Source organism: Chelonoidis abingdonii, chromosome 3 (assembly GCF_003597395.2).
Source record: "Chelonoidis abingdonii isolate Lonesome George chromosome 3, CheloAbing_2.0, whole genome shotgun sequence".
NCBI classification, from domain to species: Eukaryota; Metazoa; Chordata; order Testudines; family Testudinidae; genus Chelonoidis; species Chelonoidis abingdonii.
Window position 1 is genome coordinate 88487597 of NC_133771.1, and position 26990 is coordinate 88514586.

General features: G+C 41.7%; 1 protein-coding gene across 1 annotated transcript; it reads left to right on the plus strand.

The window, feature by feature from the left end:
- On the plus strand, positions 1-25457 carry RPF2 (ribosome production factor 2 homolog). Its single transcript, XM_032762500.2, has 10 exons — positions 1-130; positions 2182-2314; positions 8631-8668; positions 9521-9560; positions 14152-14233; positions 14330-14406; positions 15718-15817; positions 20614-20716; positions 21267-21411; positions 24804-25457. Exons 1-10 carry the CDS (start codon positions 108-110, stop codon positions 24984-24986), a joined length of 924 nt encoding a protein of 307 aa, XP_032618391.1. The 5' UTR covers positions 1-107; the 3' UTR covers positions 24987-25457.
- The last annotated feature ends 1533 nt before the right edge of the window (positions 25458-26990 follow it).

A 26990-nucleotide genomic window follows, 5' to 3' on the forward strand; every position in this document is an offset into this window, starting at 1 on the left:
TCTGACGGCGGATGTGATGTCATGACGCAGTACAGGGACGTCGCTGGGCTGGTCCGTTGTGGGTCCCGCGCGCACGTGTGAGCGCGTCAGTTTCTCTTGCCGGCGAGATGGAGGCGCTGGACCGGGTGGTGTAAGTGGCGGCTCCGGGGCGCCGCAGGGCTCGGGGGGCCCGATACCGCCGGCTGCTCCCACGCCCGCCGCTGCCGCCTTCGGCTCTAGGCGGAGGCCCGGCTCCCACGCGGCAGCCGCGCAGCTCAGGGTGGGGGCAGTTGCTGTGCGCAGGCTGGGCTGGGCTGGGCTGGGCTTGACTCCCAGGGGGGCCCCTGCCCAGGGCCTGGGGTCCCGAGCTAGCACAGGAGGGAGAAGAACAGCGTTCTCCTCCCCCCACCGGCACGGCTGCCCCCCGACTCTGCTCCTTTACGGGGTATTAACACGGCTCTCCCCGGCTCTGCCCGCGGCCTGCCCCCTCCCCCCCGAGGGAGCGAGAGGCTCCTTCGCGGGGCCTCCAGAGGTGTAAACACGGAGGAGGGAGGAGTGCTCTGTAGGGGGCTGTATTAGGGCAGGGCTGCTGGGGGGATTTCCTTGCCTTAGTTCGTTCTCCAAAATAACCTCCCTAACCCACCCTGCTGCAACCCGTACTGCATGATATTGAAACACGGTGTGATTTAATTATTACCCAATCTAAATTATTAACAAATCAGGATGTTTTTACTATGTCGTTAACCAAGTATAGAATACTTGAGCAGTCATTTTGCTGTGAGAATAATATATATAATATAAAAATAGTAAATGAAACAATGAATGCACACTGCTGTCTCTCTTTTGGGTAGTGTTGGTCACTAATTTGGCTCCTGAACCAGAAATCTGAGTATCGCTGATCTAGAGGTAGGCCCCTAATTTCTGGTCCTCTTTAGCATTTCAGGAACAAACTCTTCAGGCTTAATAGATTGTTCTTGTCTAGGTGCAGGCAAAAGTTCACAGATAATCCATAAAGGTGGTGCACTGGTCACTGGTGAAACTGAAATGGAACATCTCTCTTAATAGAGGACAGTATGGTTAATTGTAGGGGAGGGCAAACTACGGCCCGTGGACTGGATCTCACCAGTCAGGACTTTCAATCCAGCCCTCGGGATTGCCAGCCCCATGACATTGCAGGGCTAAGGCAGGCTTCCTACCTCCCCTGGCTACGCGCCGCTCCCGGAAGCAGCCAGCACAACATCCCTGTAGCCCCTGGGGGAGAGGAGCAGAGGGCTCCATGCGCTGCCCTCGCCTGCAGGCATCACCCCCCAACAGCTCCCATTGGCCAGGAACCGGGAGCAGTGTGGGGCCAAGGCAGGCAGGGAGCCTGCCTTAGCCCTGCTGTGCGCCGCTGCCACCCTGGAGTCACTCGAGGTAAGCGGCGCCGGGCCGGAGCCTGCACCCCAACCACCTGCCCTGAGTCCCCTGCCACACCCCATACCTCTTCTGCGCCCCAACCTCTAGCTCTGAGCCCCTTCCTGCACACCACACCTCACACTCCCTCCAAAGCCCAACCTCGAAGCCCAGCCCTACATTCATGGCCCTGCATACAATTTCCCCACCCAGATGTGGCCCTCAGGCCAAAAAGTTTGCCCACCCCTGGTTAATTGTGTTCTAAGGACCCGAATTCAGGTTGGTCATGGTAGCAGTTGTTCATTGGCAATTTTTCTTCTAACTCTGTATTTGTACATGATGATACATCATGAAGTAGCAGAAAAGTGCCAAGCATAACTTGGGCTTTTTAATTTGCCTTTAGGCTGCATTGATGGACTCTTAAGGGGATCTTCTCTAGGCCTCATGAGCCATAGTATGTGGGGCCATGATGCAGGGTTTTGGTGTGAAGCGAAACCATTGGGACTTCAGCAAGGATGTGGAAATATTGCCACCCCTTAAATTTAAAGTCAGCAGAATTCAGGAAATTAAAACTTAAGGCCAAGACTTTACCTTCGATTTCTGTGGGGGTTTTTGGTGGGGGGGGGTGAGGGGGGGCGTGGAATGTTTACAAATCAAGTAAAGCATTTTCATTAACTCCTTTGTGGTTATTTTGTATGGTACTTGTTCATATTTTTGTTTTATTGATTGAATATCAACCAGCGGTGATTGTTTCAAGCATAGTCTAATACGTTTGTGTAAGTAAATTTTGTAATTAATTTATCATTGTAGAAAGCCTAAAACAAAGAGGGCCAAAAGGTTTCTTGAGAAGAGAGAACCCAAGCTCACTGAAAATACAAAAAATGCCATCCTCATAAAAGGTGGAAATGCAAACTTAACAGTAACTGAAACACTTAAAGATATTGTAAGTATATTGTTGGAAATATACGTACTGAAATAAATTTTAACATGGGCTGTGTGTCAGGAATAATTTCACACATTTTAAAATAAATTGTCTCTCCAAATCCAATATTACCAGTCTTGGTTGTTTTGTATTCCTCCTGCCCCCAGCCAGTGTGTGTGAGAGTCAGTATTACCAACTCTACCAAATTTAGAGAGTCAGGTGACTTTGCCCACTGCCAGAGGACTGAGCTGAAATTACAAAGACTTGTGTTTAAAATGCTGCCTCATAGTACAGAGCTTTCAGCTTTTCCCCAAACCCCAGAATTCTAATGAAGTTTGTCCCCCCAGCCTATTAATTATGCACCTTCTGTGTACTCCCCTCTCCCAAGGGTTATTTACCTCCCTCCCCCTTCCCAAGCTGGTGTTGCAGAGATGGGGAGGAGGCAACCCACTTTTCTCAGGAGGGGAAAGGGAACAGGGAGCACAGCTTCCCTGAGCTGCTGGGCTCTTCCTATTTCCTCCTCCCGTCCTTGAGAGCTGTTCCCTCTCCCCTATCCAAAAACTCCTCTCAACTCCTGAGGGGTTGGAGGTTGGCAGGCAGAGCTCTCTTCCTGATTGGCTGCCTTCCCTATTTCCCTGCCACTTGCAGGGAAAGCAGACAATCAGAGGAGTTATGCCCTTCTTCCCCACCCCCTCAAGCAGGGCTGAAATTTGTATTACAGCAGGAGTTTCTCAAATCATTGGGAGACTGGCTCCAGCAGAGGTCAGAATCATGTTTCTCTTAAGGAAATTGACACTGCAAGTCTGTAAGTATGTTTACACTTCACACTCCTTTCAGCAGTGTGTAGAGCACATATGCTACATACCCACCTAGCATGGGTATAAATAGCAGTGCAGATGGTGAGGCACTCCATAGGCAAGTAGAGTAAGGACATACCTTGAACCCTGTGGGTATACCCAGGTATGCCCCCTACTCACTGGAACACTCACTGTAGTGTCCTGCTGCCTTCCTATTGCTGGAGTCATCCCTAGCCACAGAGAGGTTCTCCTGCTGTGGGGAGTTGCTGGAGCTTTTCCTTGCTGCTTACTCTCTGCTGGAGCCTTTCACTTACAGGTGTAGCTATGTACTGGAGTATGGATGCAGCCTGCATTTTACTGAACATATCCTACACACCAGCATCAGTGGTTTGTAGTGTAGACATAGCCTATTGTACATTGGACCAGAACTGCAGTATCTCTGAGGGGAAACAGGATTTATTGCTAATGTGAAAGATGTCAAATCATAAGGACGAAGTTATAGATTCCAAGGCTAAAAGGAACCATTGTGATCATCTGCATAGCACAGGCCATAGAACTTCCCCAAAACAATTCCTAGAGCAGATCTTTTAGAAAATTATCCAGTCTTGATTTAAAAATTGTCAGTGGTGGAAAATCCACCACTATCCCTGGTAAATTATTCCAATGGCTAATTACCCTTACTGTCAAAAATTTGTCTTATTTCTTTTCTTAATTTGTTTAGGTTCAACTTCCAGCCATTGGATTGTTATATTTCTCTACTAGATTTAAAAGCCCTTTATTAAATATTTGTTCCCTGTGTTAATACTTCTAGACTGTAATCAAATCAGTCCTTATTCTTCTCTTTGTTAAACTAAATAGACTCAAGGAGCTCAATCACTGTAAGGCAGGTTTTCTAATTCTTTAATCATTCTCATGGCTCTTCTCTGAACCCTCTTCTTGAATTGTGGGCACCAGAACTGGACGCAGTATTCAAGCAGCAGTCCCACCAGTCCCAAATATAGATGTAAATAACCTCTCTGCTCTTCATGAGTCCTCTGTTTATGCATCCCATTATTCCCTGAGACATTCTTGAAGAGCTAACCAAAAAAAAAAAAAACTTATTAGAAATGTCTGTGAAAGATCCTAAATAATTAACAAGGATCAAATACAAATACACTTCAAAATAAAATCTTTTCAGATAAGTTGATTGATTTGCCAAAACCTGACTTGGTGTTCAGATATTTTACCTGCAACAGTTAATGCCATCAGACACCTAAAATAGCGCAAAATAATAATAATGCTGTGATAGGAATGTGTTTAACATCTGCTGTTGTAGGAAAGTGCTAAACTTTGACCTTAGGACTAATCGGATTTAAAATATTATGTGTATTTAACTTTGCATAATGTGTATTATTAATATGGGAGTTTAATAATGCTCTGCCTTTCTGTAATGCCTTTCATTTCAAGATCTCAAAGCTGTTTAAAGAAACTGTTGTTTTCACTTAGAGGTGTTAAGCTTAGGTTTAATCCCCATTTAACAGTGTCTGTTACAGCTGTCCCCCTGCTGCATTCCTTTTTCCCCTCTTCTTTCTGTTTGTCCTGTGTGGCCGCCCCTCCCGGCCATTGTGCTAACTAAAGTCAGCCCTATTCAGAGGAATGGCTTGTACAGACTCACTGAAGCCATTGCTCTGCCTAGGGAGGGGGCTTCTTGCTTCTTTGTTTGGCTCCTTTGTTCAGACCTGGGCTCGGTGTGGGGGGCACTGCCCAGAAATGCAAGACCTGAAGTGGCCAACTAATTAAGTATATGAGTCATACCTGTGGCTCAGAACATGCCCAGGCATGCCTATGCTTACCTGCAGCCTTTCCCTGCCTTCTCTCCTCCTCTGTATCAAGAGGAGCCAATCGAAAGTACTGATGGGAAACTGCCTGAGTTTGCCTTTAAAGCCGGACATTTTCTGATCAGACCTCGGAGAAGGTCCTTGCTTTGCCACCTGGTCTGATCAGCTAGGGGTCTTTGGGGGGCCCTCTCCCCGCTCTCGTTTGTTTTTGAGCATACCCCCGTTTTTAAACTCCCTGCCACGACAATCGAATTTGTGCCTGGAGATCTTGATTATTGTAAGCAAATCAAGTCCTCTCTCCATCCTCCGATGCTACTGCTGTTACCTGTCTCTGTGCTTGCTGCTGTCCTGGGGATGGTAAGAACTCCCTCTTGCAAACTCCCCCTGTCCTAGCTGCTGGCCTTGTTTCCCAGCAGACAGACCCAAGCTACTCCTTGGTCTGTATCTGTAATCTGTTTCTTGCTCTGCAGCGCTTTGCTGCTAAAAATAGCCTGTGCGCTGCTAAGCTGTGCTTCCTGGACTGTATCCTGGCTGCCGGCTTGCAGCCGTCCCACTGCTGCAACCACCACTAGTTAACGCCCCCCCCCCCCCGCCTCCGGGCTGTACCTGGGCACACACCACTCTGCCCTCTGGAACTGCTCCCCCTCCCGATCAAAGATCGGCATAGTATGAGGTGCACCTATTAGAATCAGGTTCTTGTCTAGGATAAGTTGTAATTTCATTTTCATAGCTGTGTTAAGTTAGGTTTAGAGAATTGTTTGTATTGTGCTCTGTAGTTGGTTTAAGAAATTGTTGCATGTGTTCTGTGCTTGCTAATTTGTGTAGTCTGGTTAATTTAGATTATAGATAAGATTTTGCTGTGTTCTGTATAATTGTGGTTAAGTCTGTCTCCACCCTGACCCCCCGAGCTTTGCCCGTGTCTCCCCCGAGTCTCTCAGTACACTCGTTGACATTTGTAACTCATGGTCTCACAGACTTGATTATTAAAGCGGAAGAAACTATAGATCTGATCATATAAACTCTACGAGTTTATAAATCCTCTCAGCCAGCGCTCACAGCCTTTGTTTCTGTTGAGATCACAACCAAGCGACGCACATCTTAATCTCAAATACACCCCAAACCTCTTAATTCGCTCTTACCCAATAATGATTTTCTCTACTCCACTACTCTCTTCTCTCTCTCCTTTATCCCTTCCCCCAAGTGATCAATGACATGGAACACTGGGTCAGTTCCACTTTCCTACTGACTAGACGCACACCTCAAATTGTATTACTGCATTTCTTAAAGCACTAAGACCCATGGCCCATAGATGGTTATCCTTTTTCTCTGACCCACCATCACATCTTAACTTATACAATGTGATACAGGGTCACTCTAAGTTGTCGAGTGGTGTCATGGATATATAACACAATATATTTTTAACACCTAGCAAGAGGTAATTTCCGTCCCAGACTACAGGTATAACAAGACAAACAAAGGGTTATTAAATACATGGACTAATATCCGCATTATACAGCACCCTTAAAAATAGTAGGGAAACGAACGAGCCCAACAGTTTCATACCTTGTCGATATAGCTGTATTACTAGAACTTGTCAGCTGATCAACTTGATTAGCGAAACTGTAATTGTAGCCGGCCACTGATAAGGATTACTAGCCACTAATTAATAACCAATCAGACATACTATCTACTTAACACGACAACGCTCCCGCAATTGTCTATCCTTACCAACCCATACACCCTCCTATGAATCCACCTGTTTTTTTTGCATTTTCTTAATAAAGTTTATTTTGCACTCCACCAGTGCAGTAGTTGTCCCCCAGGATCCCCTACCAGCTGGCAGGGTCAAACAGGTGGAAAACTGATGTATGGAGAGGTGATGTGCTTTGCCCAATGTTGCGTAGGTATAATTTGTGTTGCAGTTACACCTAGGAATCCCTGTGTCTGAGCTCAAAGTTAGCAGAATTTGAGTTAGCAGTTCCTGAGTTTGTTAACCCAGGTCTTGAGCATCCATACTCATTTGTAACCCCAGGTTAGGTATTGTTGAACCCTGGCTTTTAGCCTGGGGCTCTACCATCTACACTGCATTATGTGGGGCCAAGTATAACCACCCATATCCCAGACTTACTAATGCCCTCCTCAAATGTGACTGCCCTACTCCTTTTTTTATGGTGCAGTGTGGGAGAACTTGACTGTTCAGAAGTTTAGGATAAGTATAAAATTAAAGAATTGAAGTTAGCTTAAATTGGTTAAGGAAATATACATGTATTGTAAAGAGAGGTCCTGACTAGCAAGTAGAAGGAAGGCTTCAAAAATAAGTATGAGGCCAGAAGGAGTAAAGTAGGGACTATGTCTGGTTCAAAGAATAACTAACAAGATAAGGAGAAGTTTCTCAAAAGAAGCCCTCTGACTTCTGGGGATGACTGCAGATGGTTTTAAATAAAAACGAGAGAATCTGTCTTAAAATGAGCCAACATGGCCCTTCCCCAACCCATAGGCTAATATTAAAGCCTATGTGAACCCAGGTGCAGTGGGAAGACTGTTGGACAGCAAGAAGGAGGAGAGGGAAGGCCTGGCAAAGAGAGGTGGTTGTAAATCTTATTTGGATTAAGACTGGAAATAAGAGTGAACTGTCTCCAGTTGGTTTTTAGCTGAAGTCAGTAATTTGCAATGACATCACTTGTTCATTAAAGGTATAAAAAGTAATCTCTTAAAGGGTTCATTGCTAATACCTGGCTGACCATCTTGGAGCCAACCAGTATGGGTCTAAGCACACTTGGTTATAAGTATCTTGATCAAATGCTTATGAATATTTTGCTCTATCCAATACAGTAACATAAAGATACTTTGGATTTAATAAAGCAATTTAAGATTAAATTGGTGTCTAGTGATTTCCCATATTAATAATTCTAAATATTATTAATAATTCCAACGAGAGGATAAAGAAGGTCAGTCTATGCTGGTGTGGAGTATCTTTGGTGAACTCCCAGAGCACTAGTGCAGTGGGGCTATGTCTACGCTGCAAAGCAATAGGGCTTGAACCCTGGATCCTGGCATGACTCAATCTTTGACCCTCCACCCCCATGGGTCCTGGGACCCTGGGTCCGGGTCCTGGGTTAGCATGATTTGTGTGAAGATGGAAAGGGGGTTAGGTTTGTGCTTGAGTTCAAACCCTAGGCTTACACTGCAGTGTTGATGTACCCCCAGTCATGGACCAGGTCCCCATTGTGCTAGGTACTGTTCAATTGGTGTGTCAGGGCCATAATTAGGAATAAAACCATGAATTCTTCCAGTGCTCTAACTGCAAGGCAACATTTCCCCTCCATCTGTATAAACATTTTAGTAAAATAAAAAATGATGTAGTTTTCTTTGAAATTTAATATTTCCAGTACAAATATTGAGATTATTGTGAGTGGGAGCTGGAGGTGTTCTGCTGCCTTGTTCTGGTGTTTCAAGTGTGGTTTTTTGGCCTCTGTAAACCTCTCCTCTTTAAAATTAGTAATCCTGTCTTAGATCTCTACTTTCTTGCCCCTTTTGTGAGCATGTCTACAGAGTTGATTTCTTTTTGGGATAAATTGCACCTGATGGCCACTGTGTTTAATTCTCTAGTAATTCGTTTATCCTTTTGATGCTGTTTTCATGTAGAATTTTAGAAAGAACAATGTTTAGCATTTCAGTGTGTTAAAAGAACTTCTCCTTAACGTCAAATTCTTTGTTTTACAGTATGCTTTGAAAAAGCCCTTTGCTGTACTGTACAAAAAGTAAGTTACATTTTGCAATTTTAAAATTGTTTGAAAAAGTTAGTCTTAATACCTTCAGAGGGAAAGTAGAAAGGTGCTGTGCAGGCCAATAAAGTGGATTTAAAGAAAAAATCTGGCTACATGGTAAACTGAGGGTGATTCCAAATGACAACAGCAACCTGGGGAAAAGCCCATAGGTGTTCAAATTTCTGAGTTCAGTCCCATTTATCAAAATACGTGAAGTAAAAACTTTGCAAAAGGGACAAGTTACTGTTCAGCTTCACAGATGATCCAAATCTGCGTGAATGGCTAATGACATATGGCAGCTGTTCAGCTTGGCACAGATAAGTTGAAAGAGCAACATTACATCTATAAAAGGTAAAGTTGCAAGTAATCTCAATAAGGAATACAGTTTATAATCAGATATGTTTATACGAAACAGAGAGCTATTAGGCAGAAAGTTGTAATCCTGGTACTTAGATGTACCTCATGAAAATCTAGGAATATTAAACGTGATGGATGAAAAGGCAAAGACAACTGTAAGATGTATCGTGATACCTGGAAGGCAAACCTTCATTTTGTGGAGGGCAGCTTATTGCGCTTCTGGAGTACTGTCTCTATAGTTGTTTGGAATTTGTGCATCATGATAGCAAGGAAATGTGGAGAAGAGTGCATCTAATGACAGAACGACTTTGACATAGGGAACACTAAGGAAGGACTAACAGAATTAATATTGCTTTGGATCTAAGATGGAAATCAGCTTCTAAAGATGAAGTAATCTTCTCAGAAGAGCACAATAACCCAAGTGCCACCAGGGCACCTAGTGTGAAGTCATACAAAAAATCCCAAATCCTTATCTTTTTTTTTCTTTAGAAAAAATATTACCAGACCTTTTGAGGATCAAACATCATTGGTAAGTAAAAACCACATTTTATTTAGCTTGCTATGGAACAAGAGAGACTATGTACAAGATACTGTCAGTCATGCACGGCTGCCATGGAAAGTAGTTCTCCCAGGTTCACTGGAGTTACACCCCAGAAGTTAAGTTATAGGGAATTATTATGGAATTTGGAATAAGTTGAATATCTGTGTAATTCTAGATCTTGATAGATACTGCTGTTGGTTTTATGTTGCCTGGTTATTTTCTAGTAACATTCATTTGTCTGAAGGCAGAACTCTCGTACTATTATTGTGGAAATAAAAATGTTGAAAGTGCATGCATGTTACTATGAAATTATGACAAAACAGATTTAGGATTATAGAACATTGTTAGAGCTTGTAAAGGAGCTTGTCATGAAGGGAAGAATAATATTTTTACACAGCTCTTATAAATTCACATCAGCCTCATGGAAATTAAAGTATTAATTGTTTATGTGAATATTCATCTTAGTTTCTTCACAAATGAAAAATTCATAGGGGAAAAAGACTCAAAAGAAAAAAATTTAGGGTGTCCTGTAAAAATTGTTTTTCTTAATTACATTTGAGTAGAGGAACAGAAGCACGTATTAAGCTGAGGTGCTCTGCTGGACTTCAGCCGTACAACTCAAAGATCATGAATTACAAGTTTTATTCCAAAATTCACAGACAAGAATTTTTCATTTAAAAAATTAAAACAAAAAATAAAAATTAAAACAAAAACTTTTCCAAGGTGTGGTGGCTGTTATATACATCTGACTAGATTTGGTCTCAGTTCAGTGCTTTAAGATCAAGTTGGCTTCTGAACAGGAAGACAAAAAAAGAGAGGCTAATCCCCAGATTACACCTCCCATATTTACAGTTTAATCAAAGCATTATCTTAATCCTGGGGCTTGTCTGTTTTAGGGTATGGCTACACTTAGAGCTGCACAGTGCTGCCATGGGAGCGCTCCCACGGCAGCGCTTTGAAGTGTGAGTGTGGTTGCAGCGCCAGCACTCGGAGAGAGCTCTCCCAGTGCTGCACGTACTCCACCTCCCCGTGGGGATTAGCTTACAGCGCTGGGAGCCGCGCTCCCAGTGCTGGGGCACTGTTTACACTGGTGCTTTGCAGCGCTGTAACTTGCTGCGCTTGGGGGGAGAGGGGCTGTTTTTTCACATCCCTGAGCGAGAAAGTTGCAGCACTGTAAAGCCCCAGTGTAGCCAAGCCCTTAGAGAGTCATGGAACAACATACTTGTTTAGAGCAAAGACTGCTGGTTTGCTTTCAAGTATCAGAGGGGTAGCCGTGTTAGTCTAGATCTGTAAAAAGCAACAGAGTCCTGTGGCACCTTATAGACTAACAGACTTATTGTAGCATAAGCTTTCATGGGTGAATACTCACTTCGTCAGACGCATATGGTGGAAATTTCCAGAGGCAGGTATAAATATGCAGGCAAGAATCAGTCTAGAGATAATGAGGTTAGTTCAGTCAGGGAGGATGAGGCCCTCTTCTAGCAGTTGAGGTGTGAACAGCAAGGTAGGAGAAACTGCTTTTGTAGTTGTCTAGCTATTCACAGTCTTTGTTTAATCCTGAGCTGATGGTGTCAAATTTGCAAATGAACTGAAGTTCAGCAGTTTCTCTTTGGAGTCCGGTCCTGAAGTTGTTTTGCTGCAGGATGGCTACCTTTAAATCTGCTATTATGTGTCCAGGGAGGTTAAAGTGTTCTACAGGTTTTTGTATATTGCCATCCCTAATATCTGACTTGTGTCCATTTATCCCTTTACGGAGGGATTGTCCAGTTTGGCTGATGTACCTAGCAGAGGGGCATTTCTGGCACATGATGGCGTATATTACATTGGTGGACGTGGAGGTGAATGAACCAGTGATGATGTGGCTGATCTAGTTGTTCGTAAGAGATGGGAAGTGATAATATACAATCATTGTTTAAGAACAGACCTATATGAGATGGATTCTTGTAGACTCGGAATTAATCACACCTTTGCTCCGTCAGGTAAAATGAAATATTAGGGCCTTCTTTGATTATTATTTTTTTTTAACATGTTGAAAAGTATTTGGAGAATTTACATTTCTTCATATTTTCCATTGACTACATTCTAAGACCATATAAACTTTTGGATAAACAGTTTATTTACGTTAGTCCTCTTTGCATTGGTATACACTGCCAGTTGTCCAATAAAACATATTATTGTGGTAGTTGTGAGAAGATTATCAGTTATGAGTTTCTAGAAATGCCCACAGCGCAATGAGGGAAGAATTCAAGTCTCTGTTGCTAGAGCAGCCTTGACAAAGTTGTTGCCATTCCTGGTGCAGCTCTCAGCATCAGCCTTGCTTCCTGGTGCCACATACAGCTCATATCTCTCCTTCTCCTCAGCTACCGGTCTCCTTAATTGTTCTTCCACTGGGAACATGCCCTGCTCCTGTTGAGGGGCAGAGTCTTCCTAGCCCAATATTACACTATTCCTTCCCTGGTTCAGCATGGGGCCTGTAGACGCCGTTACAATGACAAATTGCATCATTACCCCATGTAAACGGAACAGTAATATTATCACCATTTTGTCATCTCTGCCAATTGTTAGTATTACTAATATGAGGAGTTAACCACAACAAACAGGCTCAGTTCCTGTGGGAAAAAATACTACCGCTACCTTGTACAAGGCGTCAGGGAATAGACTGACAAATCATAGGCTTCATGTCTGTAAAGTGTTTTGAAGATTAAAAGACCCGTATAACGATGCACTGTTGTTTTGCGTCATCCTCACTAAGACTTATCTGATTTGTACTTTGTTTTTGCCATTGCTTTCTCTTAATGAAGAATTGCGCATCCATATCTACTAACACTGGAGGACCTTTCTTAATGTCCACCTCAAAGTGAAAGGTTCAGTTCATCCATATGATATCAAATGAGTGTGTTCTGTTGTCAGGGACTCAGTATCTTCACATAATTAGGACAGCATGCCAGGCCATGTATCTTTTCCTCTGCCAAATTGCTAGCAAGTCAACCGAGCTTACTTTGGAATGTGTCCTTTAGAGCAGGGGTTCCCAAACTGTGATATGTGTGCACTGGGGTACACAGAAATTGTGTAATGGTGGATTTTATTTATTGCATTTTCATAATAGGCTACTCATATGGAGCTTTCAACCTCTGTGGAAATTTGTTATATAAAATATGGTAGTTAATTTACTTCAAGATGTACTAATAAGAACATAGATATGTCGCACTAAAACGATATCTGTACATAACAGTCAAATATGGACAAATGGCTGAAGACAGATAATGTTAAGAAGAAAACACAAAATATCACTGATGAGAAGAGTAGCGGTATGCAGGCAGCTGATAGATCTGGAAGAGATTATACAATAAGAAAAGTTTTGGAACTCTGGTTTAGAGGATTTCTCTTTGGTGTCCAGATTTCTAGTTCATGGATTTTCCTCCATCTCTTCTTGCTTAAAACCAAGGCAGAGTATTTTGATGAATATCCAACATTTGAGTTAATTGCAATACTATGTTACTTTCCTTTTGAGAATTAGTAGTGGGAATCCAGACGTAGATGAGTGTCAGTTAGTTAAATGGGAGCAGGGGGTTAGCCCCTGTCCTGTGCTCCATGCCCTTGAAATTTCCTTTCAGACAAATGTCCCTTATCCTGTGAAAAGTGCACAGCATTTTTGAGAAGTGCTGTTGGGAACATTTAGACTAAAAATTGCAGTATTGCTACTCTGCCTCCCAAAGCATTCATAAATTACGATCTAGGCTCCAAAAATGATGGCATTTCAGATATATATCCCCATGCTAATATGGCTAAAAATAGCAGTATAAATGCAGCGTCATGGACTACACAAGCATGCCAGGGATCCTTGGTATCCATTTTCATTGCTAGCCTGTCTAAGCTGCTATTTTTAGCTGTGGGAGTGAGGGTATGACTGTGCTGCAATAACACTCTGGATTTCAGTGTAGACATATCCTAAATGAGGAAATATAACTGTTTACAAGTATTTAACAGAATGTTGCATCAAAGAGGGCAGAAGGGGTTCAGGGTGATCAGTGCAAAAATGTAAAGAACAAGGAGTAATGGGACAAAATTAGGAAATGGAATATTTAGCTCAGTGATACTCAGACTGTGGCTTGCAAGTGGCTCTTTGTAGCACATAATATTAAAACACTGTGATTTAATTATTAACCAGTCAAGATGCTTTTATTATGTTATTAACCAGTTACGGTATTGGCTTGCTCTAAGTTATCAACTTATTTGCTGTGAGAATAATATGCAATAAATATTTCCCGTCATGCTGTTTAAATATGAATAGTGCTATAATAAATGAAACCATGAATTCGCACTTCTATGGTTCTTTTGGGTAATGTTGATTGTTAATTTGGCTCCTGAAGCACTGAGATGTGAGTATCACTAGTTTGGGTCAAATGCCAGGAAAAAAGCTATCTGGCATGCATATAAAACAATGGATTAACCTCCAAACGGAAATGGGTTACAATGTGCAATTTGTAGCTGTTCAACTGATCTAACGGTGACATTAACCATCACCAAATCGTTAACCTGTTTGCAAACTGAAGTTTGTGGTCTTTTTTTAATCTTATAGGAGTTTTTTTCTAAGAAGTCGGATTGTTCTTTGTTTCTGTTTGGCTCACATAATAAGAAGCGGCCTAACAATCTAATAATAGGTAAAATGATGGGTTTTTTGTTTTGTTTTTAAATTGGGTCGAAGGAATGGCTTTTGAGAATAAATGTCTAACCCAAATTTTTTTTTCCTTTTGTAGGTCGTATGTTTGATTATCATGTCCTGGATATGATTGAGCTAGGCATTGAGAAATTTGTGTCACTAAAAGATATTAAGGTAAGATACTCTTAAACAATGCAAAAAGAAGAGGAGTACTTGTGGCACCTTAGAGACTAACAAATTTATTTGAGCATAAGCTTTCATGTGCTACAGCCCACTTCATCGGATGCATGCAGTGGAAAATACAGTAGAAAGATATATATCTAGATAATAATATATCTAGTAACATCTATTGGTGAGCACTTGTAGTGAATCTAGTGTACTTTCCATAAAGAAAACAACCATTTCACTATTGCCTCTTTTAGACTTCCAGGATTAACATATACATTCACGTCAGAATCTTATTTTTGTGCTTTGTACAAATGTTATTAAAATTTACTATATGTTTACCAGTGAATTCCTTTGCAGAATTTTAGTTGGGACCAAACCAAGTCTCCAATTGTTTTAGCTGCAAACAAAAATAATTCAATTTACAAAGCTACTAGGTGGGATTCTGCCCATGAGAGGCCTTCAGTGTTACTGAGGGAAACCATGTATGAGTTTCCAAAGGCAGAACTCATCTCACTGTAACTCAGGATATTTCTGCTATCAGTGTGAGAGACTTTCGAGACTTTCTCAGGCCATCAATTATACACACACCCTGGTTTTCAGGAACTGTATCTGGCTCAGTATGAGGGCCAACATTTTGAATTCTGCAGACTTAAAAACCCCCAAACCTAAGAGCAAACCAACCTTGATGTGATCATTTTAAGTTTTGGTTTTGCCAAAAAATAGGTTAGCTATTTTATATGCCTTTTTACACTATTATAATTAAGGAACTGCACAAATTAGCAACTGCTTAGTTTGCAGATTCAGAACTGGTAGTATGAATGAAAAAGATTTTTTTTAGGTAACAAGAAATTTAACGTTGGAAAGTGATTCCTCCCCTTAAGCTTGATAATTTTCACAAGTATTGCACAGTAGGGAGTTATAGTCAGTTGGCTGTATAAAGGTGTATCAGAAGTTGGAAATGGACTGAATGATCTAGCAAGTCTTTTCCATCTTCTTCCCAATGCAAGAAATACAGTATGCTTGCTTGTATTTCATGTAGTCTAGTTCTAAATAGTCACAAAAAAATGAACTTCCATTGTAGGGTCTTTTTCACGGTCTAACACATTTTTTATGAGGAAGCTTTTCCTTATTCAGCCTAAATGAGAACATCACTCAAAACCCAAACACTTCTAAGTACAAGTAACATATATAAATTTCTTTTTAAAAAATGCTTTCCTTTTTGTGTTTATCTCAGACCAGAACAGCTCAGAATGGCATGTGCCTGGTCACTTGCATAAATAATATGCTCTATAACTTAGTTTGATATTTGTCCAATAGAACAGCAAGTGTCCAGAAGGAACAAAGCCCATGTTGATATTTGCTGGTGACACATTTGATTTAAATGAAGAATACAGAAGATTGAAAAGTCTTCTAATTGGTGAGTATTTTGAAATAAGACTTTGTGAGCAGTTAGACTTCATAAATCTGTGGCAATGCTAATTGTTGAGAAATGTTGGTTTGCCTGTTAATCTTTGTCCATGTTCAAGAATGCAAGATAACATTAAGGAAGTGGCATTAGGATTTACTGCATACCATAAAAGTGAAGATAAAGCTGTAATTATCAAGTTTGTTTCCAAGGATGGGAGAAAGTAGATCAGCCTGGGAAAACCATGAAGACTAGAGGTGGTTTAAGTGGGGAAATTGACATTTCAAGAGTTAATGTAGTCCTGAATCTGAACAAAAAGTCAATCTCCTGTGAAACAAAAATTCCTCACAAAACATTTTTTGGAAATATTGAAACAACTTTGTCAAAACACTGCGTTTTCTAATAGTAAACTATTCAATCAGAGAACTTTCAACCAGTTCTAATCAGGACCTCACTAGGGTGAATTTTGGGGTTCAGCATGTGCAAAGAAAATAAGTGGTTAAGGCAGAAACATGCAATTAAATGTGTATGTTAAGTTCAAGCTAGGTACAGATTTCCATTAAACAGAAATGTACAAACTTTTTTGCACATTGAGGGTGGGAGGCATTGGAATAGGCAGAGAACATGCAGATTATAAATAAGGTTATGGATTTTAATTAGGAATGCTGAGAGCAACTACAAAAATGGGTGTATTTTCTAGACCAATTATTTTTGTCTAAAATAATTTCATTTGTTCTATTTGGAGCTTAAAAGTAAAATGGTATTGTGGCATTATTCACGATCTGAGTACTCTTGGGAAGTAAGTTTTAGGAGTGAAACTAGAAGGTAGAATGACTGGATGTCTGCTCCCTTCTCCTACACTTCTCTCCCTGCAGCAATACTTCATTAGAAGAAATGGGTGGTGCTTAACCTGGAATGGGATTTTGGGGAGAAGATGTGGACTGTGAAGTGGTGTGTGTGGGAATGTTAGTGGGGCACGAGCAGGGAATGAAAAGGTGGATGAAGGCATGGAGATTCAGATGAGACTCAAACTTCTAAGCTTCACTTATAGTTAAATCCCAAAAAAACATTTTTGCCTATGTTAGTTTAAAAATTGCCACTGCCTTTGGCTTCGTAGCTGCACAGTCTTTCTAAACTGCTATTGAAGATGCTAAAAAAGACGACTTCCTGTGACTGCTGCATTAATAAATTCATTGCTGCTATTCTTAAGAGCTCATCTATGTATTTTTCAGAGATATAGCCCCAAATAGGATGAATTTTATGTCAAAGTTATTTTTCAGTCCGTTTTAGGAGCTGGCGGCCCGTGAATCATTAAATGATTACATCACTGTCCAGATTATATAGGATGCAAACCATAAAAGATTGGGTCTCTGCCACTTTGCCCAAATTTCTGGAAGAGAATCATTACACACCAGTAACCTCACACATTGTTGTTTTAATGTGCATCCCCTTAAGCATATTTTCAAATTGTTGGGGTGATGGATCGAAATGCGTGCACACAATTGAGATTTATGCGAAATACAGGTTTACTGCTGAAATGAATGGTGTTGCCAATCATTAACAGATACTTGCTGGATGAACTGAAAGTCTAGCCCTCTGAATTTTTTTTCCCCATCTGAGTAACGTATTCCATCCAATTTGTTTGCCTTAAGCTTTTGTTTACACCTAAATATACATCAGTCAAATACGCATCCATTTTGTTTGCTGCAGAACATATGCCAGGTACACACCAGATGTCCTGATGTTCTGTTGACTTCAGTGAAATGTCTAAAGACAAAACAATAGGTGGGTTCCTCAAATTAATAGTGGGGTTCCTCAGATTAAGGATTTAATGAGATGTTGATACCATCAAATAGTTTAGGCTTACAATTTGACCTGCTAGGAAATTGCTGTTATATAATAGGGAGCAACTCTTTCCGGTCCTGAGAGAGATAATGTATTTAATCCACCATTTTGTTGCCAAGAAACTTATGAAACTGTCACTGCTATTCTAAAGACCTTGTTACTACAGCGCTACTGCCAAGATCCGGGAGGCTCAGTTATCTAATGATCCCTTGTTACTAGACTGTATGACGTTATTGATGATAGTGGTAAATAACCAGGTTTTCATAGACGTGGTCCATAAAGACATTTTGTACATTTTTGGGAAGTCCTATGCCAGCAATCCCACATTATAGAAATCAGTGGGGGTAGAGGGATGAACTTGCATCTTGTATAGTAACCAAATTAAGCTAACCTTTTAAATCCATTTTTAAAAAACTGAGGACATCTCATAATGGTCTGGATATGTAAATAGCAGCTTCTCTTTACTCCTATACATAGACCAGCCAGACAAAGATTTGTCACTTTCTTCCCCATCCCTTTCCCTACAAAAATTGTCTTAAAATTGTAGCAGTGGTTTTACTGCCATTGGTTTCTGGTGCTAGTGTTGGTCCCTGTGAGATGTAGTTGCTGCACCCCTGGTTCTAATAGACTCCTGTGCACATATTTGTGAAACACTTCACCATTCATTCCTTTATTGGACCCACTTGTGTATTAAAAATTGGAAGATGTTGGATCACTCCTCTTAAAATGCAGGCTTGGACTGAACAGGAGGAGACCCGTTTGTTTTGAGATAGCACTTAAGTTTCTCCTTTATCCTATCTCCCTGTTTGCACAAATTATTTGGAGTCCAATACATTGATATGGAGGGGTCATTTAGATTCTCTTGAAAAAGAGATGGTAGAGGTGGTACGAAGGGGACAAAGCAGCATAAAACAGTTCCACGTCCTGTTGCACCCATCATTCTGCTGCAAAGTCCAGCAGTATTTGTGCTGTTCAGACAAGAACTGTTGCATCTTCCTAATAAATGGCCAAATTATAAATTATTTTGGAACACACATATCAAGTCCTGAAAGACAAAATGGAAGTTCTCAAAAGCTCTTTTGCTGTGATTACTAAATCACACACATTAAACACGTGGAGAAAAACAAGAGGTAAACTGATGGCAGGAATTAAAAAGATAAGGATAACGGTCTCTAATCCAACCACAGTGGACTGTCTCAAAAACTATGAATAAACCAACATTTTCAAATCCATAGAGTTCCAGAGAGGAAATACACTGTCTACAGCTGGTGGATGTCATAGAAACTTAAATTCCTGACCACCTATATTTGGATACAAAGATCATCCTGTGAGTGGAAAACTATACCACAAGAACATACTAAAGGATAGTCTGCCAATAAAAGCAATGTAGATACAATTTCACATGCCAGAAGAGACAGAGTCTTAGCTGCAGCCTGGGAAAATAGACACTAAAATAGAAGAAAATATTGTACCAATGACTTTTCCTCTAGATACAAATCCAGTAACCCAACAAAGGAGGACCCAGCATATTTTTCTCTCTAAACTCCATGTGGTGTCCACCAGTAAGAGTTTGTTTTCAACATAGCTTCATCACTGATTTTCCCAGAAAAAGGTCACTGAGGGAAACACTAAGAATCTGAAAATGAAACTTAAAGGGAAGCGAGCCATCTTCCCTCCCCCGGTTCAGCAGTTCTGCTTCTGGGTATTTGTCTTTTGTTTTTTATTAACATACCTTGTTCCCTAGGACAAGATCACATCCTTCCTTCACCCTCTGCAAAGGGTGAAGGAAGGATGTGATTTGCATGGTTGTGTGCTCTTTGCTCATACACTATTTTAATGGCCCTGATATGAGAATTATGTTAAACTATGTGATAGTTAACTGGTATCTGAATTTGCTCCCTGTAAAACTGTAAGCACAAACTGTAAGCTTCTTTCTATATGTAACTGACCATGTTGCATTTGTCTGCTGAATGTGTATATCTACAATCGTAAACATATTCATTGCAATGCAATAGCAAGTATTAGCTCATGTAAAAAGAGCAAAGGTGCTCTGTTTGACCACAGACAAAACTACTTTATAAAGCAATGATGGTCTCAAGTTTCCAAGATGGTATCATAAACAATGGGGAGTAAAAACAATCAAGATAACACTAAACACTGTCTCCTTCTTTCTTTGTATTATGTTTATCTTGTATTGATCTTGATCACTTATTTATACATACTCTAACTGCTAACTTTGGTACCAGAGACTTTTAATCCATCAATTTATCCAACAAACTCTTAACCTAGCTAAATGTTATTTCTGTACTAATGTATACTTAGCTAAACATTTGTGAGATGCATTTTCTTTATCTGAGTTCATAGCTGAAAGTTTAGAAGGGTGGATAAACTGAAATAACTATTGCTTTTTGTATTTCACAAAACTGAAGTTACTATTGCTATTGAAGCAATGATGTTTGTTTGGTCAGTCTTTTTTGGAGTGGGGTAGGGTTGATCTTTAAAATAAGATCTGGAGCTTGTGAAACTACCAAATTTATTTCTGGAAAGCAGATGTCTGTTATGTTCTCCTACAGAGACTTCTGCATTTGCTTAACTTTGCACATGTGAGTAGGCTCAGTGGGACTACTCATGTATGTAAAGTTAAGCATGTACATACATGAGTAGTCCCATTGAGCGTACTCACATGCAAAATTAAGCAAGTGCAATCTTGGATTGGGGCTTGAAGTAGTGAACAATCCTGCATGTGAGTCAGAAAGGGACACTGTTTACCATTACTGGGGTTGCCTCTGGAAAGGCCAGATCTGTTTCTAGTTAATCTGAGATTCATCCACTATAACACAGATCTGTTATCAAATAGACTGGAATCAAAAGTCCTGCTTATCTTAAACTTCCTTTTTGAAAACTCCTTTATTTTAAAAAACTAAAAGTTCCAGGTTTCTTTACATCCTGAAATATTCTTTCAGATTTCTTTCGAGGTCCTACTGTGCCCACTATTCGCCTGGCAGGGTTAGAGTATGTTCTGCATTTCACAGCTATGGATGGCAAAATTTACATGCGAAGCTACAAGTAAGTCTCGTTCAGCCGTCTCTCCCCGCCCCCCCCGGTCTATCAGGAGCTCAGATTTTATTTCTATCTGCAGCCATTTTATGCTCTTCCAGGGCCAGATTCAGTCCATGGTTCTGTGCACATGTAACACCAACAAACTCTGGTCATCAGTGAACGGGATCAAACCTGAGACCTCTGAAGCTTAATGCATGAGCTTCTACTGTATGATCTAAAAGCCACATGACCCCTACCTAAGGCTGTAGTGCAAACTCATTGATCTCTAAATGGTCTCAATGCCACTTGAGGGGACAGAATACCATACCCAGGAGGTGTGTGGGTTACAGAGGCACAACTGTATTGAAATCAATGGGAGTTGCACACACATTGAAGATCAGACACTGGGACCTTGGTTCTAAGTTTTCTGAACCAAAAATAAAATTGAACAGCGGCACGTGTTTTCTAAAGGCCACATTCTGTCCTGTGGTCCAGAAAATAAGTAGAAACACAAGTACGAAATGCAGCAAAGGTGGACAACGTTGTTGTTTTTTTTCCCCCCCTCTCTCTCCCGCAGAGTGTTGTTGAAGAAGTCGAGATGTAAAATACCGAGGATTGAACTGGAAGAGATGGGACCTTCATTAGATCTGGTGATGAGGAGAACACATTTGGCTTCAGAAGACCTCTATAAATTATCTCTTAAACAACCGAAAGCCCTCAAGGTACATAATTCTTGTATTTTATACAAAAATCTTTGCTCTTCATCATACGTAATCTTTAATACAGAGCCAGTTTTAAAGTAAACTATGCAAAGGCCAAGGGATGAAGATGGTGTTCTTCAAGTGCTGGTCCCTATGTGGATTCCAAGCATGGGGTGTGCATGTACGCCACGTGCCTTAGCTGGAACTAGATAGTAGTGTCTGTTGACCCGTGCGTATTGTGTCGATCATGTGGTGCGTCCAAGGCATTAAGAGTCTGCATGGGTTGACGCGACAGTTCCCTTTTACTCATGGCCAGAGTTGGAACCCAGTCCCTCCATGCTCTTAGCCACCTAAGAGTACTGCGTTCCACTTTTTTTTCGCTGTATATGGCTTCTTTATTTACTTAATTAGGTAGTTGTCCGTTTTTCATCCATAGCTAATTAGGCTACTCGTTGGATCTTTCCCATTCGGGGGCTTCTCTCCCTAGCCTTGGGATTATTGTTGTGTCCACTGCTTTAATGCTGTGATGATCATAGAATATCAGGGTTGGAAGGGACCTCAGGAGGTCATCTAGTCTAAACTTCTGTTCAAAGCAGGATCCATCCCCAGACAGATTTTTGCCCCGGATCCCTAAATGGCCCCCTCAAGGATTGAACTCAGAACCCTGGGTTCAGCAGGCCAGTGCTCAAACCACTGAGCTATCCCTCCCCCATCAAGCTGGAATTAAAAACTGTGCCTCATGCTCTCACTCTTTTCGGTAAGCAATGAGCACACCCGCTGCCTGAACTGTCTGGGCAAAGCCCACATAGTCTCTTGCTGCTCTATCTGGAGCTCCTTTTCATGGTGGATCCAGATGGTGCGCAAGCGTCGGTTCCAAAGTTTTCTAATGGCAGAAGCCATGTGCCCATCTGGGCAGCAAGACCTGGCTCCGGCAGAACCAACGGAACGATGCAAGTCGCGGACAGTGACCACCTCACCTGCACCCTCTCGTACAGGACCGCCAACACTGACAAAACCTCACCACGTGGACAAGTAGTTTGGGCACAAGGGTGGCTCCCCAATAGGGACCATCTCGAAACGCAGTGTTTCCTCCCCGAGCTCGGATCGGTTGGGGGAGAAGTTGTGTGCAAGAAGTGAAGGTCCAACTTCGACTTCAACACCGCCTTCCAATAAAGCACACGCAGAACACTGCTCTAAACACTGCCACTCTCCACCGGCACTGTCGATTCCAACACCAGGACCCTCTGTCACTTCCGGCACCGTCGACCCCCCAGGTCCGTCAAGCTCAGTACTCTCAGTCCCATGCACTTATCTTCTCTTTCACGAAATGGCAGAGCTTACTTTACCCTTTGCTGGTACCCCACCACATTCCACACCACCATCAGGTCCCAGGCTCCCTACTGTGGCCAGTAAACCTCTTGTCCTCTGTCCCACTCTGACAACAATGACCGAGCCCCTTCTGGTCAATCATCCTCCGACATCACCGCTACTCTTACCATCATCGCAATGCACACCACCCACTCCACATCTTTCCCACACATATAGTTGCTGTCCAGGAGGAACCCCTGGACCCTCTGGGTCCATTGGTACCAGTGGCCCCGATCACAGCTCTGGAATTGCCCATTCCTACAGGCACTTCATCATCGCTGGATGATGCCCTGATCCCAGCTGTCTTCTCCCCACCGGATAATCGCACACAATATCAGTCGCTATTCCCTCACATAGCCACAGCCCTCAGCCTTCCCCTAGAGCATGTTCAGGACCCCCATGACTAATTCCTGGGCATGCTTCAATCTCGGGGATTCTCCCGCACAGCCATACCCATTCATTCGGCTACTTTACAACCAGCCCAGACGGTGTGACATACACCAGCCTTTTGTGCCCCGTACCAAAGCGAGTGGAAAGCCGCTATTCCGTCCCCTCTAAGGACACAGATTTCCTGTTTACCCACCCACCACCAAATTTCCTGGTGATCAGTGCCACCTCACGTGCCACCTCACGTGCCCATCAGCAGCACTTTAAATCAGCAATGCCAGCAATAGATTGCAATGCCAAAAAACTAAACTTGCTGAGTGGAAAAGTTTATTCATTAGTAGGGCTACAATTCTGTATTGCCAGTTATCAGGCCATTCTGGCCAAATACAATTTTCTGTCCTATTCCCAACTGGCAGACTTCCAGGGCTCTTCTTCCTGACCGACAGCAGGACTTCCAACACATGGTAGATGAGGGGAAGATGGTGGCCAAAGTCACACTCTAGGCCACAGTAGATGCTGCAGACACTGCCTTTCGCTCCTTAATGTCTGGAGTCATTCTCTGTCATGAATTGTGGCTATAGTCCAGTGGTCTTCTGAAGGATGTCCAGATGACGGTGAAAGACCACCACTTTGACAACAATAAACTGTTTAACGACAAGATGGACGAGTCCCCTCACTCTCTTAAGGACTCCCAGGCCACCCTTCGCTCCCTGAGCATCTATGCCACAGCCCCCACCCACTGAGAGTAGTGTCCACCTTTCCATCCTTGTCCTCGCACCACTTACCACCCATACCCCCAGTGACCCTTTGAAGCACTTCAGCATCAACCTTGCTCTCAACAATCCTGACACTTCCTCTGCTGCTTCCACTTTTCGTTGACCCAGACAATCGTTTTGACTCTTATATCAAGACCTGTAAACCTCCCATAACCCTTCCGGACACACCTCCCGTCATATTCGGGGGTTGTCTGGCACTCTATCCACACTTGGAATTCCATACCTATGACTGCTGGGTGCTAGACATCTGTCAAGGATACCTGATCAAATTCGTTTCCTTCCCCACATGCTACCAATCCAGGAGGCACCCCCCCCCAACTCTTCCCAACTCCATCTTCTCCCCCAACAAAACCACTGCCCTTGTCCACAAGGGTGCCATAGAACCCGTGCCACACCAGCACCATGGCTTCTATTCTCCCTATTTCCTTATTCTGAAAAGCGGGGGGAATATGTCCCATTCTGGACCTCCTCACCTTAAACAAATTAATCTGCACCTTTCGCTTCTGGATGGTCACTCTTCCCCTTACTATCCCTTCCCTCCCCCATGGAGCTTGGTTTGTGGCTCTCAATATGAAAGATGCATACTTTTATGTAGGTGTTCACCCTGCTTATCGCAAATTTCTTGGGCATGATCTACAGAGGGACGCACGGGTAGGGCAGGATAAGAAACTGATCTGGTGGCATATAAGGACAGGAAAATAAATCTGTATGCTCTGGATTTTATCTGTACAATACCATTTTTAGGTGTAGTTATCTTAAACTGTAATGGAAGTTTACTTGTGAATATAGTGACTTGTGATGGCAGATACGCTTGCCTACAGTCACTGAGTGATTGAATGGTATTCAGTGCCCAGAAATATTAACATTGTTCTTATCTTGCAGCCGAAGAAGAAGAAGAATATCTCTCATGACGTCTTTGGTACATCATATGGTAGGATTCACATGCAGAAGCAGGATCTCAGTAAATTACAGACAAGGAAGATGAAAGGGTTAAAGAAGAGACCTGCAGCAAAGATGACTGAAGAAGATGAAGAGATTAGTCCAAAGAAATTAAAATCAGTCTGATAGGATCAAAGTTTTGGACTCTTGATATCTTCAGCTTTTGTTGTATTTGTCACAAAATAAATGTGGCAGATGGGGACCAGTCAGCTGCCATTTTTTTAAAATGCTGTAGTCCTGTAATTATTTTTTAATGCATAGTCCTACAAAAATGAACTTCAGAGGTGTTGGGCTGTACACTGACATTATTTCCTCAGTTGTCTGAAGCTCAATATGCTTATTTGGAGAAATCAGTAGAACAAATCATTGAAGAAAGCCAATTATCTGATAGTTTACCAAATGGCCACCTAGGGTTTTTATCCTGGGGACTCTTGTTAGACTAGTCTTGTCGTCATTAAACTCTTTCGAGGAACTGAGCTTTTACTGTGTAAATGCTGGCCTTGATTTGTTTTCAGCAAATGTTAAAGGTATTTGGATTGTTGCATAACTTTGTGAATACTCATCTCTAACTTAATAAACTTTGGACTATTTTATTAACTATGCATTTCACAAAAGAGAGACTATCAATATTAGTGTGTGCTAATGAACTGTCCTCTTTGTAACTATTGCTTTTAGCATTACATACATTCCGTAGAATTAGGAATGATCTGTCAAGCTGCTTATACTACATCACTAAGGTATCTGAGCATCTGATACTCACCATAGGTACGCATAAGACCTTTGAGTCTCTTAAGCACAGAACCTTATGCTTGATTTCCATATAGAGTGCAAGGGACAAGACTAACTTATTCAGTCTGTGTTTTTTAATGTAGGTATTTAGACCATGCTCTTCACTATATTTGAGTGCCATAGAGACACTGCTTAAGAAGCAAAACCTTGATTTGTCTTTTCTTTCCTGATTTGGACAAGTTTCTTTTAATACTCTAAGAAAGCAAAGTTTTAAAAGTTGTCTTGCACTGGGGTCACGCTAGTGAGTTCTATTCAGAACTGAATGCGATGGAAAACTTTGGGATCTAAAAGGGAAGACAATTTTAAAGTACAGTAAGATTTATTCATTGTTTCATAGGAAGTAGTTTGTCTTATTACATTTTGGAACATGTGGGAAATCTGTAAATTAGCTATTTTTTCCTCCTCCCAATTTATCTCTTTGTTTAGAAAGCCGTTCATAGATTATAAGACTGGAAGGGACCACTGAGATCATCTAGTGTGATCAACTGTGTATCAGTCCATAGGACTTCTCTGAATTAATTCCTGTCTGAACTAAAACAGCTTATAGAAGAATATTCTGTCTTGATTTAGAAGTTTCCAGTGATGGAGAACCCACTACGCCCTTCATAAATTATTCCTATCTTTAAAAAATTATACCTCATTTCTAGTCTGACATTGTCTAGCTTCTAGTCCCAGCCATTTGCTCTTGCTATACATACCTTTGTCTGCTAGATTGAAGAGCCAATTATCACAAAGTTTTGTTTGTCATATCTAGACACTTATAGACTGATCAAATCACTCCGTAACCTTTTGCTTAAGCTAAACCAATCAAGTTCTTGGAATCCCTTGCTATAGGGCAAGATTTCCAATCCTTGAATCATTCTCATGGCTCATCTCTGAACCTTATTCAATTTGTCAAAATCTTTTTTTGAGTTGTGGACACCAGAACTGGGCACACTATTCCAGTGGCATTAGAATCAGTGCCAAATACAGAGGTAATATAACCTTCTTACTCCTACTAAATATTCCTGTTTTATGGATTGCATTAGTCCTTTTGGCCACCATATCACTTTGGCAGCTCGTGTTCCAGTTGATTATTCACCATGACCCCTGGGATGATTTGGGGGATCTATCTGTACAATTTATGAGTTTGGTGTGAAATTATGATCTCTGTATTTTTATCAAGCTGCATATTCAATTTGGAATGTGCAGCCCTTTGCCTTCTCTGGGGCCTTTTACTTCCATGTTGGACTGAAGTTCCAAGGAGTGGCCCAGTGGAAGAGTTATTAAGGATTATAAAATCTTGGTGGAAATTTGTTTAAAAAAAAGAAACATCTTGAGACAAAAGGATGACTCCAACCC